Here is a 19,599-nt window from a genome sequence, read left to right on the forward strand (position 1 = left end):
GAAGGAAATATACAAGAGTTATTACTACAGGAAATATAAAATTTGAACATTTCTTTCCCTGGGATGATATGTAGAACAGTATCATCAAGGATCAGTAAAATGTGTAGATACATGTGTTTCTAAAATCATCACAAAAATTCAATGTATTCTAGTTTGTGCTAGTAGATGACTAACAACAAATTTTCACACAAGAATGACTCTAAATCTTATAGCTCACCCTACTCCTGTAAATGTCTTGCTTTGAAAAATAATGTCTTCAGGAGCTCTGAGGAGCTGGCTATGAGTAATCATTTTGTCTGCTTTCTTTTATGAGTTACCAGATAAAATTAATTGCTATTCAAAAATCACCATGAAGGAAAAAATATAAAATATTTCTTCTCACCAATTGTAGAAAATTCTTTTTTGTTTTATTAAAGCAAACATGCCTTTGAGTTGGTATCTACAGAAAATGCTAAATATTCATTGTTTCTGTTTTCTCACTCATAATAAAGTGTTCTGTTCTTAATGTCTGATATGTCTAAAGAAGACTCAATTGTTTTGTTTTTTGTCTATTGAAGAAGGCTTCAGGGTATGGCAATTTTATTCAGATTGGGTTAACTGACAGGCACATATTTGTAGGTTAGCACTATCTATTGTTGTGATCATTTATGCTGCAATTATTCAAATCTTGTCTCTAAACTGGTAAAATAATGTACTCTACCATTTACTGCCTTCTAGTATATTAAGTAGCTTGTTTGCATACCCCTCAACAAAACAAAAACATAAAACCTGTTTGTGTATTTTCTGCGTAAGATTTCTAAGGTGTCTGGAACTTCCCGGAGGGAAAGATGCCATCCAATACAGTACTCATTGTATCTTTGCCATCTGGGTTTTCAGATTCATTTGGTTTAATTCAAAGATTAAAAGACAGAAATATTGGACCAAATGGTGGAATAAACCCCTGTGGAAAACACACTTCTGCTGTGATTATTTTTTAGATTAATTGACTCCTTAACTAGCAACTACACCCTAGAACTTCAGCTGTAAATAATAATTCATCCTCATAATGCATTGATTTGTTTGGCTGATACAGGCTGGCAGTCAGGTTAATTGTTTCAAGTCACTGGAGTTAACTCATTAAATAAGTGTATATTGCATCAAACTGCCTTCTAAATACCAATGTTTATACTGTCAGCCTCAATCAAAGAAGCCCCTCTTTGCAGTGAATGAATGGATTCAGGTCCTCATGGCTGCTCAAGATACTAAGACAAAGTGATGGTTGAGGGCCATTCTTAAAGAGGATATTCATACCACTGTCTCGAAGACACAGCAGCACTGTGTAAGGAGTGCACAAACTATGAAGAGCTGGAATATAGGACAAAAGCATATGAAATGCCTTCTTCTCGGCACTACCCAACCACTGCAGCCATGAACTCAATGCAGCCCTTTAGTTGTGCTAGGTCTATACAACTGTTCTGTCCACAATCACTTATGGCTCAGAGAGGGCTCCTTACAGATGAACCTTTGGTTATTGATGATAAGGGAGAAGCCATTGGCTTTGTTTATACTCCCATTGCAGAGCCTTCTGGCTTCTAATAGATGACACTAAACCCATGGCCACAAAAGTCCCTGGTTATTCAGTGTGACACAAAACAAAACAGGAAAACAAATGGCAATTGAAGATTAATCTTTCAGGTCTATGGCCTTTTCAATCAACGATAGTTGGTTAAGTTAACAGTATCAGGAATGAATTCCCTCCTCTTCAGCTTGTTTGAATTCCAATTAGAGAGCTGTTGGTTACCCCCAAGTCTCCAGGTCAGACACTTTGTGACTGGAGGAGTGGTTTTTCCTGTCATTCAACATGATCCACATTGAACTAACTCAACTTTTGCTCATAAATGGCCAAACACAGTTCTCATTTCACACACATAATTCACCCAAAGCTGAAAACCAGATCATCTGCAAGTAACCCTTGACTTACTCCCTCTCTGGAGCACCACAACTAGTCATACAAATAGCTCATTCATTCATGCCTTCTCTCCGTGCCTTTTGACAAAATCTTGTCTCAATTGTCTTATACAAGTTTGCATCAACTACCACAGAATCATCTTCCCATTCTGATTAATCTTCTTGTCATTACATTTGCCACATTAACTTCTCATGCAGAAAGAAGCTAGTATGTTATTTCTGAAGAAAAGCACATATTCTCTAAAGACAATGTGATTGATTCCCTATTCTACATTTTCATCTCTCAAATGTTCTATAATATTATATTGCCTCCTCTAGCATATCTATGTATAGTTTACATAAAATTCACTCTGAAATCTTATAAGTTTATACATACTATTTTCTTCTCATATTTTATTCTCCTAATTTGCTTCACATATCATTTTTTAAAAAATCTCTTACTATTATTTTATTCAAGATGCTTTTATTTTCCCTTCTTATATTCTCTACAGAAATTTTAACAATTATAATTTTAGTATTTTCTCATCTAATTTTAGTGTTATAAATTGCAGGGTGCTTGTAAATTAGGTAGCTTTTATAATAGTGAGTATATTTGCAGATGTGTAAATGTTGGCAACAAAATATAAGGTATAAAAATTTAGATAAATGTAGTTATTATACTGACCCTAATACATGCGCAGTTATGAAGTATTAATCTTTATGAAACTTACTTTTTGAGATAATAAAAGACAAAGTTTCTGTGAAGATGACATGAGTTGCCCTTCTTGAAGTTTCTTCTGAAATAACTCCTGTCAAGTCATACACTTGACAAGCCTTAGATCCATCACTGTTAGTTCGGGATCCCTACTCTGTCTTGAACACTTGCATGTCTCATAGCATACATGTGCCATAAGAACTCAAAAAAAGGTATGGAAGATAAAATTAGACAAGTAGCTCATTCTTTAAACTACACAAACTGAAATGTGTGGGAAGTTCCGAGTGCTTTCCAAAATCCCCTTCTCATTTGTCTAATACTGGTGAGAGTCTTGTCTATACTATAAATCCTCCTGATGGACTAGTTCCTAGGGTGAAGAAAGATAGTACACATCAGGCATCCGATTCTTATTTCTTGGAATGAATTTAATCTGCAAGGGTCTGACATCTTTAATCAAGCAAAATGTTTCAAGAAAATTACTTCAGTTATAAATGGTAAACTGTCAAGGTTAAGAGTAAAAATAAATTCCCTTAAGTGATTATTATGATATATATGGGTAGCCTTGCAGAAAACTGACACTGGTCATGTCACTAAGAGATTTGTCTTACTTAAGATTGATTTATTGGGTCTTTATTGGGTATTTAGGTAGCTTATATTGGTTTGTGGAAATAAAAATCTGACTGAAGTAAGGGTCCTACACACATATGGAAATACTCAATAGCAAATCTTAGAAGTTATATAATTTAGATATATTTAAGACACAGTTTTGCATATCCAATAATGTATTTGCTAATTTATAATTCATTTTATAAATTTGAAACACCCACAATTAAATGACTTAACTGTTTAAATCACATGCTTTTTATTTTCATGAACATTTTTCCTGTGTAAGTGATTATAGTTTCTATAAGTTCGAGTTTTTTATAAATAGCCTATAAAATTAATATGAATACATTTTAAAGAAAACTAGCTCCTTGAAATGTTAGAAAGAATATAATTTATTTGACTTCTCAATCAGTTGTGTTCACTTAAAAGATCTATTTATTGCGAGACTGAGCCTTCTTATAACTGAGCATCTGGTGACTTAGAGTACCCCTTGTTGAAAATTGTGCAGTGGCTTTGCCAGGTCCTCAACTCAGGACCTCCGTCCTGACTACCTGGAGCTCTTGTAGTAATACATCATAATTTAATACTTCCCACTGTCTAATCATTACTTAAGAAGCATCTCTTAACATGCAACCAACATTGATACTTGGGGAACTTTGGTTTTGTTTGTTTATATCTTTCATTGTTGTTGTTTTTTTGTGTTTTAGGTTTTTTGTGTTTTGTGTTTTAGCATTTTCTCCCAGCTTTTGAACCAATCAACTCCAGGACATTTTCATGTTAGGCAAGCAATCCTACATTAAGTACTCTTACATTAAGCACACTTGGGACAATTCTTAGTGTGTTTTCTCAATGCATGCTATTATCAAAATATCAGAATTTCCAAGTATTCCTACTGTGTGGTCTAAAGAATTTGCATTTGAAATGTATTTAATGATGCATTGCCCGTCAGCTACCTAAGCAATTGCACTCTGAGGAAAGCTAAAGGCCCCAATGGAACCAATGTGGATCCTTGAATGAATGCTACAGTGATCTGCATGGAAAAACTTCACCTGTGGAGAGGAGGGACATCAGTGGAAAGTAAAACACCATGAGCACAATCTCTCAGGAGGAATTCAGGGGAAAGAAATAATTCTAAGAATAATGGAATCAGTTTCTTCTGCACTCCAATCATGCTATGCTCAAAAACTTCATGAAAGGATGACTTCATGATTAATCACTACTTGAGAGTAGGGAGAGTAAGTAACAAAATATGAAGAGATTTCTATTTGGAAGCATAGTAGAGGGTCAGACGAGAGAGAAAACTCTGTTTAACGTAGAATGTCAAGCTGGCAATTTTTGAAGTCAAAAATTCGGAAACCCTAGATTTCCTTAAGCAGTCTAGGCTTTAGGGAAGTCGCCTGTTCCTTGCAGGAACTCCAATGTCCTTCTTCTTTAAAATGATACAGAAAATTCTTGACTTTAAGGAAATAGATACTGATCAGAATATATTGTCTGCTTTCAATCACGACAAGAAGATAACTGTGTATAGTCGCTCTATGGCATCACTTTTCCAGATAAGGAAATGGTCACCTGCAATCTTAGCACTCAGAAGCAGATAGAGTTTTGCTGTACAACACAAGTCACTCTGGTCTACACAAAAAGATGCAGGCCAGCTGAGGCTCTATAAAGTATCAGAATCCTGTCTCAAATAAGGAAAGAAACAAATGTACAAACCAACAATAAAATTACTTTTCATTTAAACTGCTATGTTTTTAAATGAGAGAGGGAAAAAGAAAACTGTGATTCATGAAGAATGGAGCAGGAGTAATTTCAGTGTGTATGAAATGAGATCCTAAGACTATGAATTAAATGTGATGGAGAATAAAATTGAATGAGCTTGTGGACAGAGGCGATCAAGTGAGATTGAAAACTAAAAGCTTATTGACATGTGAGCTCTCTGGCATGACGAGCTCTTACCGCCTTTGGAGGCAGTGGGGAAGATACGGTTCCTACTGAGTGAGGTGAAACTGCCAGCATTGCAAAGCAGAGTATTAAAAATATATAAAAACAGATTTATGGGCTTGCCAAGGTGAATGGCAGATAAGGTCCAGAAATAATAGTACCTGACCCTATTCTGTATAAATGTATAGAGGATGCTCCACTGACTAAAGCAGTAAGAATACACTCATAAGTGAGTCATAGACATCATTGAGCATCTCATTGCTCATAGTTCTTTCTAGACAATGTTGATGGAATAAGATACTAATATATAATTGGATTTTGCATGATTAGTGGGCATGACAATTTCTCAAAGTCATAGATTTCAAATGATAGTGCTTAACTGGCCCAGGCTGGATGAGTATACTCGTCTACATTAATAGCTAATTGGAATGCATTCAGCAATCTAGTCTCACAAAAAATGTGGAGATTCTTAGGATATATTATCCCTGGGAAACAAGTAAGTAGATAACCACTCATTATTATACAGTATATATGGTTAAAATATATTAAATATGTATAATTAAAAGGCTGAATATGGACAATTAGAAAAAAAAAGCTATGCTTCCTGAGGTAATTTCACAATGTGCTTATATTGACTCAGTGTGCAACTGAAATACTCTGCGGCATCACCCCGACTATTTTCATGATGAGCCAGTCACCCAATTCTTTCTAGGAAGAACATGCATCCATTTACTTGCAAAACAATATGCTGGGGAAAGGAGACCTTGGCACATTTTAGATATACCACTTGCAGGGTCAGTGTTGCTATGGACATACAAAATTTTTCAGTGTGAGTGTTGTCATAGTATTATCTTGTCACAGTATATCCCACATTACCTGGAAATGCTGGCTTTGTAGAAGGATAGAATGACCTTTTGAAATGTCAACGTAAATTTAAAGATAGAATCCAGTGAGGAGAAGGTGCTTTTTCTAGACAGTAGTGAAATTCCCAATCACTGATCATAATTGTATGATATTTTCTTATGGATTCATGGGTCTAAGAAACAATGGGGGACCTCACTTACTACCATCACATCCAGTGACCCACTGATATCGATACTTCTCTTCCCACAATGCTAGATTTTGCCAATTTTGAGGCCCAGTTCCCAGAAAAGGAAAAACTTTTATTAAATGACACAGGAAGAATCCCATTAATCTCTAAGCTGTGGCCATTAGTTACTTTAGCCTGCTGTATCAAGAAACAACACATAAGAAGAGGCACTGTCCTGAACAGACAGAATATACATTTCACAGAAGTAAGACATGGCAAGAAAGCAATTCAGAATGTGAGGAATGCTCACTTATCCCAGGGAGAATTTTTTTGGCTTCTCTTTTTCATATTTGGTGGTAAATAAAGCAACTCATCAAGCATGACTGAGAAAGGTATGGTGACCAAAATCTCTACTTCCTCTGCATAAAAGCTCTAGTGACCACACTAGGAAAGGTGCCCATGTAATACAATATATGAGGCCAAGGTGTGAGGGTTCTTGAGATATAATATTACAAGGACATGATGGATATGATTACACCATAGGTTCTTGCAGAAATTTCTTCCAGGAAATGAGACTACCCAGAATCCTAGCCTTTCTCGGCTAGAGCCATTATATCTCACATGTAGGTCTGAGTAATTATTTTAATTGAAAGCCAAATTTCCTGCTCAGGATCGCAGCTCTTATTTTTCTTGCTGCTGAAAGTATTGCAGCTAATGCTCATCAACAAACTCCCTTTCTAGGAATCATTGCAATTCAAACAGTGCTTGTGCTTTCAAAGATCCTATATCCTGGTGGGAAAAAAGAATTAATTGAACCCCAATGTTGGTTTAGAAGGTGTTACCCAGTACACTTACTATATCAGCATATCTCCTCGTTTCTTATTTCTGACACCTACCTATGAAAAATACTCTTATTCAGTATTTAGTAGTATGTAAGTTATAAATTAAAGAGAATAATTACCCAAATATATATTAAGATATATCAAAGTGATATATTGTATTACTTAAACAATATGTATACACAGCATACATTCAGAATACACATATATACTTACATATGCATAAGTATTTATAACCTACTTCTAATATTTGATTTGCTTACATATATCTTACTCAGGATTGCTGATTTTCACTTTAAAGAGAAAAAAATTCATGGGTTTTTCCAATAGAAATTCTGCCAATAGACTATTTAGAAAGCTGTTATTCCAAGATTAAATTCTTAGAAGGCTAGTGACCCATGACCCAAATTGCATGCAGACCAGGATAATGGATGTATAAATGGGTGTTCAGATCTAGGTCATTGCAATCTGAGACTGATCACATCACCCCCAAACAAGAAAAGACCTAGGAATACATCTGAAAGGGGTACTAGAAACGATAACCCTATTATTTAGGTTTGGATATCAATGTCCCCTTAGGCTCCTGTATTTGAACACTTGTTCCCAGCTGATGGCACTGCTCAGGGAAGTTGTGGTAGTTTTAAGAGGTTGAGACTTTCTGGAGGAACTATATCACTAGGGTCAAGCTTTTCCAGTTTTATATATTAGAGCCTCATCTCACTTCTTAGTCTGTCTCTACTTACCATGACTGAATGAAATGTCATCAGTTTGCTTTCTATGAGTCACGAAAACCACACATTCATGCTCCATGTTGAACAGTGTCCTGTCTGGAACTGTAAACTCTCTTAAGTGACTTTTGTTAGTGTATTTCATCACAATGATAAAAAAGGAAAACAATAAAGGTATTAACTCTTCAGAGTCTGAGGAGCCGCCATGGTTATGTCATCAGCCTGTGGTTACCGCACAATTCTGAGGGAAAGGTTTTTAATAAGCAAGAAAAGAAAATGTGCACAATCACATACACCTACTTTCTTATTCAAGTGACTAAAATGAATTCAGTTCACCAGTCTGCTGCTGGATTAGGTTTATGTGAAGAGCTAATTATTATGTGAATATTTCATAGGATTGGGAATCCCCAGAATCCCAACTGGTTAAGATCAGACAGCACAGAGTCTGCATGGACAGCAGAGTGAGTTTGATCTGACAGTCCTTAATCTTTCACAGAAAGCAGCAGTTGTTCTGTAAATCTACAGTACTAAAATTAGAGGTGTGTGAGGTAGCTGTGAAAAGATGCTAATGTTGGAAGAAATCTAAGAGAAAACCTTAGAACGTTGCAAAACAAGAAATCAAAGTAGGAATGTCATGTTATTCACATTTTTTAAAAGATGAAATTGGGGAATTTTACATTCTGCCTTCTTTTTTCCCCCTCCATCACTAGCCATAACTTCACTAGTAGCATTGTTTTTTTTATTATTTTATATATCTAACGAATCTTTCCTTAGGAGCTGTGACTTTCTAAACATGACGTATCCTATATGTTCACATCCTTCTTTATTATGCATATGTACACACCGTAGCTTTTCTCCAGGATTTCACTTGTCATCTGGAGTCTTTGATAGCCAGAACAAATGGCCAAATGCCTCATTTGTACTTATTCATAATGAGTTGAGAGCATATAGGGTCATGAGATATTGGCTGTAAAAACCATGGAATCAATGGCAGTTATTAAGAAAAGACCCTAATACTAACTGATATATATTGATAGTAAAGGCTATATTGTGTTGACTGTTTACTGTGTGCCCATGTTTTTTTTAATTAATTCTTCTCTCAAATATTGCATCCCAATTGCAGTTTTCCCTCTCTTCACTCTTCCCAGTTGCTTCCCCCACTCCCCCTCTCCCCAGTTGCTTCCCCCACTCCCCCTCTCCCCAGATTTACTCCTCCTCCCATTCCTTTCAGAAAAGAACAAGCCTATCAGGAATTTCAACCAAATATGGAATAAAATATTACAGTAAGAAAAGTCATAAACCTTCATATCAAGACTGTACAAGACATCCCAATAGGAGGAAAAGGGTCCCAAGAGTAGGCAAAAGTGTCAGAGACACCCCCACCCCCACTGTTAGGAGTCCCACAAGAACACCAAGCTAAACAATCATAACATATATGCAGAGGTCCCAGCACAGACCCATGCCAGCTCCGGGACTGCTGCTTCATTCTACGAACCCCTCTTAGCCCTGCTTAGTTGATTCTGTGGGTCATGTTCTTATAGTGTCCTTGACCCCTTTGGGTCTTACAATTCTTCATCTGCCTCTTCCTTGGGGGGGTCCCCAAGATCTAACCCTCCCAGAAGTTCTGTGCCACCATTATCCCAATACATCCTGCAGGGAGGACTAATTATAGATCAATGGTTCTGAGGCTGAGTTATTGTCTTAATCCCTCCATTGGATCTTCCCTTGTTATAGAAGATGGCTGGTTCAGGCTTACTAGAAGTCATCACTAATCTCCACTCATAAGATTCAGGATATTTCCACTGCACTAGGTTTCCACATCACTGCCCAATACCTGACAACTCAGGTCATCTCTCTCAGTATTCTCTCCCCCCAACACTCTACCTGGTCCCTGTGATTCCCATCCCCAACTACCCCCCAGTTCACTTGCAAAATCTATTCTATTTCCCTTCCCAGGGAGATTTGTACATAAGACCTTGATCCCTCCTTTTTATTTAGCCTCTCCAGGTCTGGTGATTATAGCATGATTAATTTTTACTTAACAGATAATATCCACTTATGAATGAGTACATACCATGTTTGTCTTTCTGGATCTAGGTTACCTCACTTAGGATGAGTTTTTCTAGTTTAAACCATTTGTATGCCAATTTCATGACACCCGTTGTGTAAATGTACCACATTTTTCTTATCCATTCTTCTATTGAAGGACATCTGGGTTGTTTCCAGTTTCTGGCTATTATAAGTAAAGTTGCTATGAACATAGATGAGAAAGTGTCCTTGTGACAGGATGGAGTATCCTTTAGGTATATGCCCAAGAGTGGTATAGCTGAATCTAGACATAGATAAAGTCCCATCTTCCTGAAGAACTTCCATATTGATTTCCATAATGGCTATGCAAGTTTGCTTTCCCATCAGTAATGGTAGAGTGTTCCCCTTCCTCCACATCCTTGCCAGCATGAGATGTCAATTGTGTTATCTTTTTCTTAGCCTCAAATTATCTGCATAATATAAATAAAAGGGAAAATACCAAATTTATTTTATGATGTCTCAGTAACACTTATTCCCAAAGTAACGAAAGAAAGAGAATTACAGACCAGTTTCTCTCATGAACATAAATGCAATAATAATCAATGATTACTCACAAACCAAATCCAAGAAGACATCCATGATCAAGTAGGCTTTATTCCAGAGATGCTGGGATGGTTCAATGTAAGAAAATCAGTCAATATAATCCACTGTTGTAGGAGGCTGCTTGTTTGTTCCCAGCTTCTCAGCCCTGAAATATCCACACAAAAACTATATTATTTGCAATGTTGTTTGGACAATAGCTTAAGCATATTTCTGACTAATTCATATCTTAAATGAACCCATCTTCATCAATCTGTTTATTGCCACGAGGCTGTGGCTTACTGGATAAAGTTCATGTGTCTGAATCCAACTTCTTTCTCCCAGCATTTAGTTTGGTGTTCCCCACCTAGTTCCTATCAACAGACCAAGGCAGTTTCTTTAATAACCAATGGTATTCACACCATACAGAGAGGAATTTCACATTAATCCACTGTATAAATAAACTGATAGAAAAAAAAAGGTGATCACGTCAGTAGATGCTGAAAAGTCTTTGACAAAATCTAATCCCCTTCATGATAAATGTCTTAGAAAGAATAGAGTAAGGATAAAAGGAAAATACCTCAACATAATAAAGGCAGTTTATAGCAAGCCTATAGCCAACATCAAACTGAATGGAGAGAAACCCAAAGCAGCAACACTAAAATTAGGAACAAGATAAGGTTTTGTACTCTCTCAAATATATTCAATGTAATACTTGACGTTCTAGCTAGAGCAATAAGGCAATTGAAGAAGACCTAGGGGATATATATTGGAAAGGAAAAAATCAACGTAACTATTACTATCAGCAGATGATGTGATAATAAACAGAAGGGACTCAAAAAATTCTACGAGGGGACTCCTACAGCTCATAAACACTTTCAGTGAAGTGACTGAATACAAGATTAACCAAAAAAAAAAAAAAAAAAAAAACTCAGTAGCCGTTCTCTATACAAATGCCCATGTTTTATGAGCTCTCTCATTTATTCATCCTCAGATCACCTGAATAATATAATATCATTTTACGGACAAGGAAGATCACTAAAGTTAAATAGTCCCTCAAAGTTATACAGCTGAAAGAATGCTAAGTGTGTTGTGATGGTCATTAATAGCAAGGGCTTGCATCATTCCTAAGAGACTATGCTGACTTGAGTTCAGTTTTAGTGTTTTGATCTCTCTCTCTCTCTCTCTCTCTCTCTCTCTCTCTCTCTGTCTCTCAACCTTTTTGAGATTTTATTTTAATAACAATGTTTTTCCCTTTGCTTTCTTCTGTTCAAAGCCTCCCATATAACCTTCCCCACTCTCTTTCAAACTCATGGCTTCTTTTCTCATTTATTGTTTTTAATTGAATATATTCATTCATGCAATAACAATTAATGTATGTACATAGGTGTGTGTTCCTAAATATAACTTAACTGAGTACATATAATATTAGTACTGTGTATTTTCAGGGATGGCCATTTAAATTTTGTTCCATTTCATGAAAACTTACCTAAGTGACTTCTGGCAAGATAACTGAAAAAAAAATGTAAGAACTTCTGTACTATCTTAACAAATCTGAAGAAGCAGTCAAATTTTAAGATTTTATGTTGAAAATTTCTTTGTTACTGAGTTTGCTAAGCTTAATCATACACTCATAGCACCATCATCAGTAGAAGCTTACATCATTGTTCAGGGCATAAGTTTGCAATAGTTTAGAAGCTGTGCATATTGTAATGTTGTCCCTTGCTTATTTTTATTTTTTCTAGACTTGGATGATCCAGTAGTAACTGTTCATCAAAGCATAGGTGAAGCTAAAGAACAATTTTACTATGAGAGAACAGTGTTTCTCAGATGCGTGGCAAATTCCAACCCGCCTGTGCGCTACAGCTGGAGACGTGGCCAAGAGGTGTTGCTTCAAGGATCTGACAAAGGAGTGGAGATTTATGAGCCCTTCTTTACCCAGGTAAGAGATTAGGAACACTGTTCCTACCCTAACAACAAAATTATAGATATTTGAGAAGATTATTCTCCTTATCTACTCTTTTATAAAACAATATATGTTTAAATGAAAGACCAGGACACCAAGATATAAAAGACAACTAGTTTTATAAGTGATAGTTAAATTTGAAATGCTGGTTCCTGAAGTCATATTTCCTCATCCATATGTTTTCCTCAGTGTTTTTTTTAATACCATGCCTATACACTTCACTGATAAATTTGATTGAAAACATCTTAAAGCAACAAATATAATTTTCCTACTTGTAATGACAAACTTAAATTATGCCTTTTTCTTTAATCACTATGGTTATTCACACACATACACACACACACACATGCATAGATAAACACACCAATCTATATGTTCATAAATACATGTTGTGCCTGTGTAGTGTTGCTTGTATGTTTATGTTTTCAGGGTTGAACACTTGACATTGGATAACTAATCAGGAGACTTACCACTGTAGAAGTTGAATTCTCCCTCTCCCACAACTCATTAATTGCCTTTTCCTCTTACCTGAGTGTGGGGCCAATGAAATTTCCCTCTTCTACATTAGCATATCTATTATTGTTCTCTTTGTTTGGGTGTTGTGTAGACATCCATGTCAAATCAGGGGAATAGCTTGCCTTTCATTTCTTTTTTATTGCTTTTATTGAGCTATATATTTTTCTCTGCTTTCTTACATTCCTTTCCCATTCCCTTCTACCCTTTCCCATGACTCCCATGCTCACAATTTACTCAAGAGATCATGTCTGTTTCTACTTGCCATGTAGATTAGATCCATGTATGTTTCTCTTAGGGTCCTCTTTGTTGTCTAGGTTCTCTGGGATTATGAACTGTAGGCTGGATTTTCTTTGTTTTATGTCTATAAGCCACTTATCAGTGAGTACATATGATATTCATTTTTCTGGGTCCAGGTTACCTCACTCATTATGATATTTTCTAGATACTGAAAATTTCAAGATGTCATTTTTTTTTGCTGTGTAATACTCCATTGTGTAAATGTACCACATTTTCCTTATCTATTCTTCAGTTGAGGGGCATTTAGATTCCCCAAATGCCTTTCATTTCTGAGATACAGCTCACAGCTGACTTCTTCTACCTCTGACTCTCTCTGTCCTTCTTCCACGGGTTCCATGAACCTTAGGTGTGAGTGTTGAGTTGTAGAGGTATCAACTGGGACTAAGTACCCCATGTCAGTAGTTCTCTGCATTTTAACCAGCTGTGGTTTTCTGTAATGGTCTCTATCTGCTTCAAAGAGATGCTTCTTTAAACTATACATATTGGTGGGTATAAGCATTTAGAATGAAGTTGGAAACTTTAGTGGTTTAATTAGGTGGCAGTGGAAAATTCTTCTCAAAGATCTATGACCTCACTAGTTCAGAGTAGTTGGCTGTTTCAGTTACCATTTATGATAAGGAAGTAGACAATTATTAATTATTCCCAACTTATGAATGCCACAATTGTTCTTTTATGGATATCTTGCCATAGTGGTCATTATTCTGGCTTATCGGTGTCACACCTGAATAGGACTACTGGTTGTTTTCTCCCTTGGTAGATTACATAGTAATTTCATATCCTATGAAAGCTAGCTAGAAAGACGCTTTCCAATGAGACCTAGCTAAATTCCTCATAGTTCTGTGTCCAAAGTACATTGAGTCTTTAATAATAGAGACCTATATTTAATTTCCTGGGAGAAACCATGAGAAACAGAAATAACCTATGTTGTCTGGGGAATATCTTGGAGGCCTCTGACCAAAAACTGGAAAAGAGGTTTATCATGTCTAGTACTGAGATTTTTCTTAGTCTATTGAGAAAAAAAAAATCTATAGATTTTTCTTAGTCTTGGAGAGAGGGAGTATTATTATCTCTAATTATTATAGCTAATTATTATAGCTTCATTTAAACTGCATACATATGTGTACACATACACTTGTATGCACATATAATTTAGTCCAACCAAATAGGTTCTATAAAATTTCTTTTGAAGAAATACCCCATACTGAGCTGACTTAAGCCATGTATTCAAATGGAAGGTTATGGGTTTTGTTCTTGACTAGGTCATACTTGTTTGCTTTACTGTAGGCATCACAAAGCCTGAAACTAATCACTGCTGAAACTAATATGGCAAAGAGACTCTGTGACTCTGCCTGGGAGAATGAGCTAAGGTCTGATGAGTCCTGTAGAAAACAGAATGTGCACACACACTCTTTAGAGAACAGCAGCTGCCACTGTCAGGTGTCTTTATTTGAACCCTGGACTACCATTTTTGAAACTCTGCTTGAATCCAAAGATTATGGAGGATTGATCCTGTGGCAAATAATAGTTTTATATGACTTTACAAATGAGGAGTTGCAAACTAATCTATTTCTTCAAAATTATGCTAATTGATGAAATTAGAGTAGATTGAGACATTTGGGTCTAATTCTAACTTTCAAATGCATGTTCACAATACAGAAAAAAAAGTGATAAGGAGAAATTTTTATCTACAAGTCTGCCGAACAGTCACTAACAACCTCATTTGTAGCTGTCAATTGCGGAAAGAAAATTGAAAGTACTATGATTTTGGAGCCATCTTGTAATGGAAAGAAATGTAATTAATTAAGCTTACTTATTTTACTATGATAACATTTTGTTAGTTTTAATTTACAAATTTATCGAGCTATTTTTCTCAGCATTAGAAGGTGAAAAAAATGTATACTCTAATTGTACAGAACTTTGTGGTATGATAAGACCACCAATTATTTATCTATCTCTCAATATTGCTTTCGAGTTAGAACTATTATATGTTATAGACTTAAAATATTACCTAAGTTAATATTTTCTTTGGGGGATAAGTGTGTTCTTTCATGTTGTTATTCTTTTTTGTCATCATATATGTATCTTCCTTCTATTATCTCCTACAGACATTTTTCCATTGACTGCTAAGAATATTTTATGGTTAACAATCTTTAAATATTAACAAGTTTTATGTTAAAGTATGTCTTAATTCATGCTCTGATCTTATAACAACAAACTGTGCATTCTATTTAAAAATATACTTCTCACAATTTTAGATACGAGAAAGTTCAACATTAAGGTGATAGCACCTATCAAGGACATTCTAGTTACAATGTAAAAGAATGAGGAACACAAAAGAAGCACAAAGTCACTCTTGTGATTGATATGCATTCTCCTAAAGTAAAGAAATAACTTTATATATGAGGACTTAGACATTAATGTAACTGGCCTGCAAAGGTCCCATCTCCCAATACTGTCGCAGTAGCAGTTAAATTTAGCTTCCATTGTGGAGAACAAAGAAAAACCACTGTAGAGTTCTTTAACTCTATTGTCTAGGACTCCTGTAATTTATAAATAAAGAAAGGTAACCTTAATCTGCCATGTGCGGGGTATGGGAAGATGTTTGCCAAATGTAGAAGTGTTAAGGCAACAATCCCTCTTCCTAACATGGTTGATGTATAAGGAAGGAGTTAAGGGAAAGAGGATTATAGTACAACGAAAAGCAAAAATAAGTTAAAATGGAAGCTAACAAAATGGTATACCAGCATGGAAATGACACTGTAGTATCAGAAATAATAATGAAGCTAAGTGACTCCCTAATGTTATTCTCTACCTGAGATAGACTACGCAGTAATTTCTCTATGTGGGAAAGAGTTCATTGTGAAGATGGGAGGGCATTCTGGGACAATGCTGGATAAGGAATCGGATGAAAGTTCATATACTTTTTATGTTAGGAAATTAAACTTCTGTGAAAGATATTAGATTTTCAACATTAATGCTACTCAATAATGTCTTATTTTAATAAAAATAATTTTAGACATGATGAAATGACTCTATCTTGTGTGCCTATGCATACAGGCTAATAACAGCATCAATTTGAACTGAATATTTATTTCACAATCCTCTTGAGTAACAAATTCTTATTTATAGTTTCTTGCACTTATTATATCCAAAATCAAATCAGCGATTATTTTTTGAGGCCAATGTGAAATCTCAGTCACATAATAAGTTTAAGAGGAATAATTCAAATCTCTACTCACTTAACAGTGAAAGGGAAAAAATCATGTGTTTATATGTATCTGTATGTTTGTAATATATTTGAATTATGAAGTAATATAAATTGGGAAGTATACTTTGCCCAGTAGCTCAGGATAGTATATATGTAAATTATATATGAAACAATATTTTTAGAGGTCTACTCTGTTTTGAAAATAACTTAAAATATCATTTCAGGTAATAGTTATTTTTGGTTTTTACTTTAGAAAGTCGGCATTGGAACAGCCTGTAAGCTAAGCTGAGATTGCTCGTTCATTTCCCAGCCACCCAGACATGAATAATAATACAGAAACTATATTAATTGCAACACTGTTAGGCCAATAGTTTAGGTGTATTTCTAGCTAACGCTTACATCTTAAATTAAACCATTTCTATTAATCTCTGTATATCCACAAAACTGTGGCCTACGGTAAGGTTCTGGTTGGTAGCTGGCATTTTTCTTCTTTGGCAGTTACATGGCATTTCTTTGACTCCACCTACTTTCTATATCTCTGTTTGGATTTTCCACCTGGTTTTACTCTACTAAGCCTTTGACCAAAACAGCTTTTTAAATAACCATTGGTAATAAAACATGTTCATATCATACAGAGGAAAATCTCACATCATCTCTGTTTTTCTGTCTAAATAAAAAAAAGGTTTTAAATTTAACATATAAAATTGCACATAAAAATAAATATCTGCAACATTTACAGTTATAATATTTATATATACTTTAACTTTTATCATAACTGAGGAAAACTATAATTCTATCTATTCTTCAACTCCATCAAAGACTCCAGAAGAATATAATATTCCCTAAGTTAGCAGGAAGTGCATTGTAAGCAACTTCCAAAACTCGAGAATTGATAGAGATACCTCACTGCCTGAACAGTCACTCAAACTTCTTCTGTAACATTGGGGCATCCATCTTCAGCCTATGAGGTCCATAGTTTCTGGCAGACTGTTCCATGAAGCCAGAAATTTGAAAGACTCTTTTACCTATATTAACAGTTTGTCAGTCACTTTCTTCTATATGATGCAAAATGTCTGTCAGACTCTTTCATAAGGCAAAAACCCTGAAGGATTGTTCCCCTTTAAGCAAGTTTAACAGTAATTTTTCTATGACTCCTGCATGTCCAGTTCATACAGCATAACATCAAGTCGTCCAGGCAAGAGCTGTTTCTTGCCCAAACAGCTAACAAACTCCATAAGGAGCCTCTTTGATACCTATCATCCTCTGGAAGTAGACTGGTGCTGCCAGGAGCAGATATGTCTCATTGTAATGAAAAGCCTTTGTACTTAAAACATTTTCAATGCCATATTCTTTTAGTCTTCGAAAGGTTTGAAGAATACCTATCCATCTGAAATATATTTCTGTACATCTAGAAAACCTAACTAACATGACTACAAATTTGACTATTATTAATCTGTAATGATTTCTTAATTATATTCTTATTATGACCAATGATGCTGAAAATCCTTTTGTATATCTCTTGGCTATTTGTGAGTCTTCTTTTGAAGGACACTTATTTTACTATACAGATCATTTTTAAATGAAATTATTTGTGGCTTTTATTTTGGAGGGGTTGTTGGTCTATTTTGCTATTTAATTTTTGTACTCGTTTTATAATACAGACATCCATCCCCTTGAGATTTATATTTGAAAATGTTTTACTTATTAGAGTTATATTTCTTGAGAAATATATTTTTGGATTGTAAAATCCACATTTTAAGCAACAGATTTTTTTTAAAAAAAAAAACTAATGAATATTCAGGACCCTATATGTCATAAGAGATACAGAATACTATTTCCCTTGTGGTCCTTAGGACCTCATGTAAGAAACATAAACCAACATGTTCACTGGAAATCCACAACAAAGCACCATGTAGTGGGTTTTAAACAGATGTCATAGTATACAGAAACAAAAATTGTTCAAAAGAAAGATAATTCAACTTTAATTGGTGATGTCTTACTGGGCTTTAAAACAATAAGTTTAAAAAACTGTACTTCAGATAATAAAGAAAAAAATTATTAGATGAAAGTTTCATTTAGTAGCAAAATACTAGATTTCAAAAAGTCTCCCCCAAAATGTGATGAAACTAATTTTATGGTAATAGAGTTTATTTGAGGAATGAATATAATTTTGTTTAGATGGCCTAAAGCCTCAGTTAATGAAATAAGTTTTATCTGAAATGGACTTTCAATAAAGAAGAGGTGTTCATTATTTTGTAGCATATAAAAGCATGATGAGAGGGGGAGTAGTGGTAGAATACAGAATGATTTGGGTAAAGGATTATCTAGAGTAGGCAGAACATTACCTGAATCAGAATAAATCAGTGTATGGTAAATCAATGGTTTGTGAGATTTAGAAATGGAGCATCTTATCTTTGGAGGCAGTCAATTAAAAAAAAAGAATGAGTCAAAAGCACATTTATCATTTTCTTGGGAATGATAACCATGAAGAATGGATGATGGCTTAAATTCTGAGTCTGAGTAACAGAGAACATACTAGTGATGGTCTCTGGGACAGTAACAACAGCCCAAAAGAAAGTGAATCAGAGGATATAGAGTGACTAACCAAGTGTGAAAGTGAGTTTGTGGAATTGATATGGTCTAGAAATTCAGCTTCAGGCAGTTACCAAAGAACCTGAGATGAGAACAGAGTTGAGACATTCAGGGAGGGGCATGGAAGTTGTGATGCAAGGAAAAAGACAAGGGAATCCAGGGAGAAAGAAAATCAAATATGGTAGGAAACAGAAAAGTCAACTTCTACTTACTCCTTATTGGTCAAGGATGAAGTGTTTTATGTGTGTGTGTCTGAAATAGTACCTTAAAAATAGAAGTCATTAAGCAACTCTAAGGAAAAAACATTAGAGAACCAGTACTTATCAAGAGCGGAAAAGAAAATAAATTGCAACAATACCCCAATATCAAACATTTCAAGCAAAAGGACAAAAGAATGTTATAAACAACAAACCAACCAAACAACAAAAAACTAGAAAGAGCTAGAATTTAGTAATATTATTGATGATTTTTCAAGTGTGATATCTTTTTCTCTTGAATTAGCGATTTATTGTGTGTCTATACATTGGTGCTAATTCATATTGGGATAATGGTGAGATTTCATTAGACGTGTACTTGTACAAGATTGCAGATTTAATTTGTATCATAGACAATGAACTGAAAAATCACT

General features: G+C 35.1%; 1 protein-coding gene across 1 annotated transcript in view; it reads left to right on the top strand.

Moving 5' to 3' along the window:
- Positions 1-19,599, top strand: part of Mdga2 (MAM domain containing glycosylphosphatidylinositol anchor 2) — a 713,503-nt gene that overhangs the window by 450,186 nt on the left and 243,718 nt on the right. The window contains exon 4 of the mRNA XM_057782716.1: positions 12,138-12,334. Within this exon, the coding sequence (XP_057638699.1) occupies positions 12,138-12,334 (197 nt within the window). The remainder of the gene's footprint in view (positions 1-12,137; positions 12,335-19,599) is intronic.

This window comes from Chionomys nivalis, chromosome 10 (assembly GCF_950005125.1).
Source record: "Chionomys nivalis chromosome 10, mChiNiv1.1, whole genome shotgun sequence".
NCBI classification, from domain to species: Eukaryota; Metazoa; Chordata; class Mammalia; order Rodentia; family Cricetidae; genus Chionomys; species Chionomys nivalis.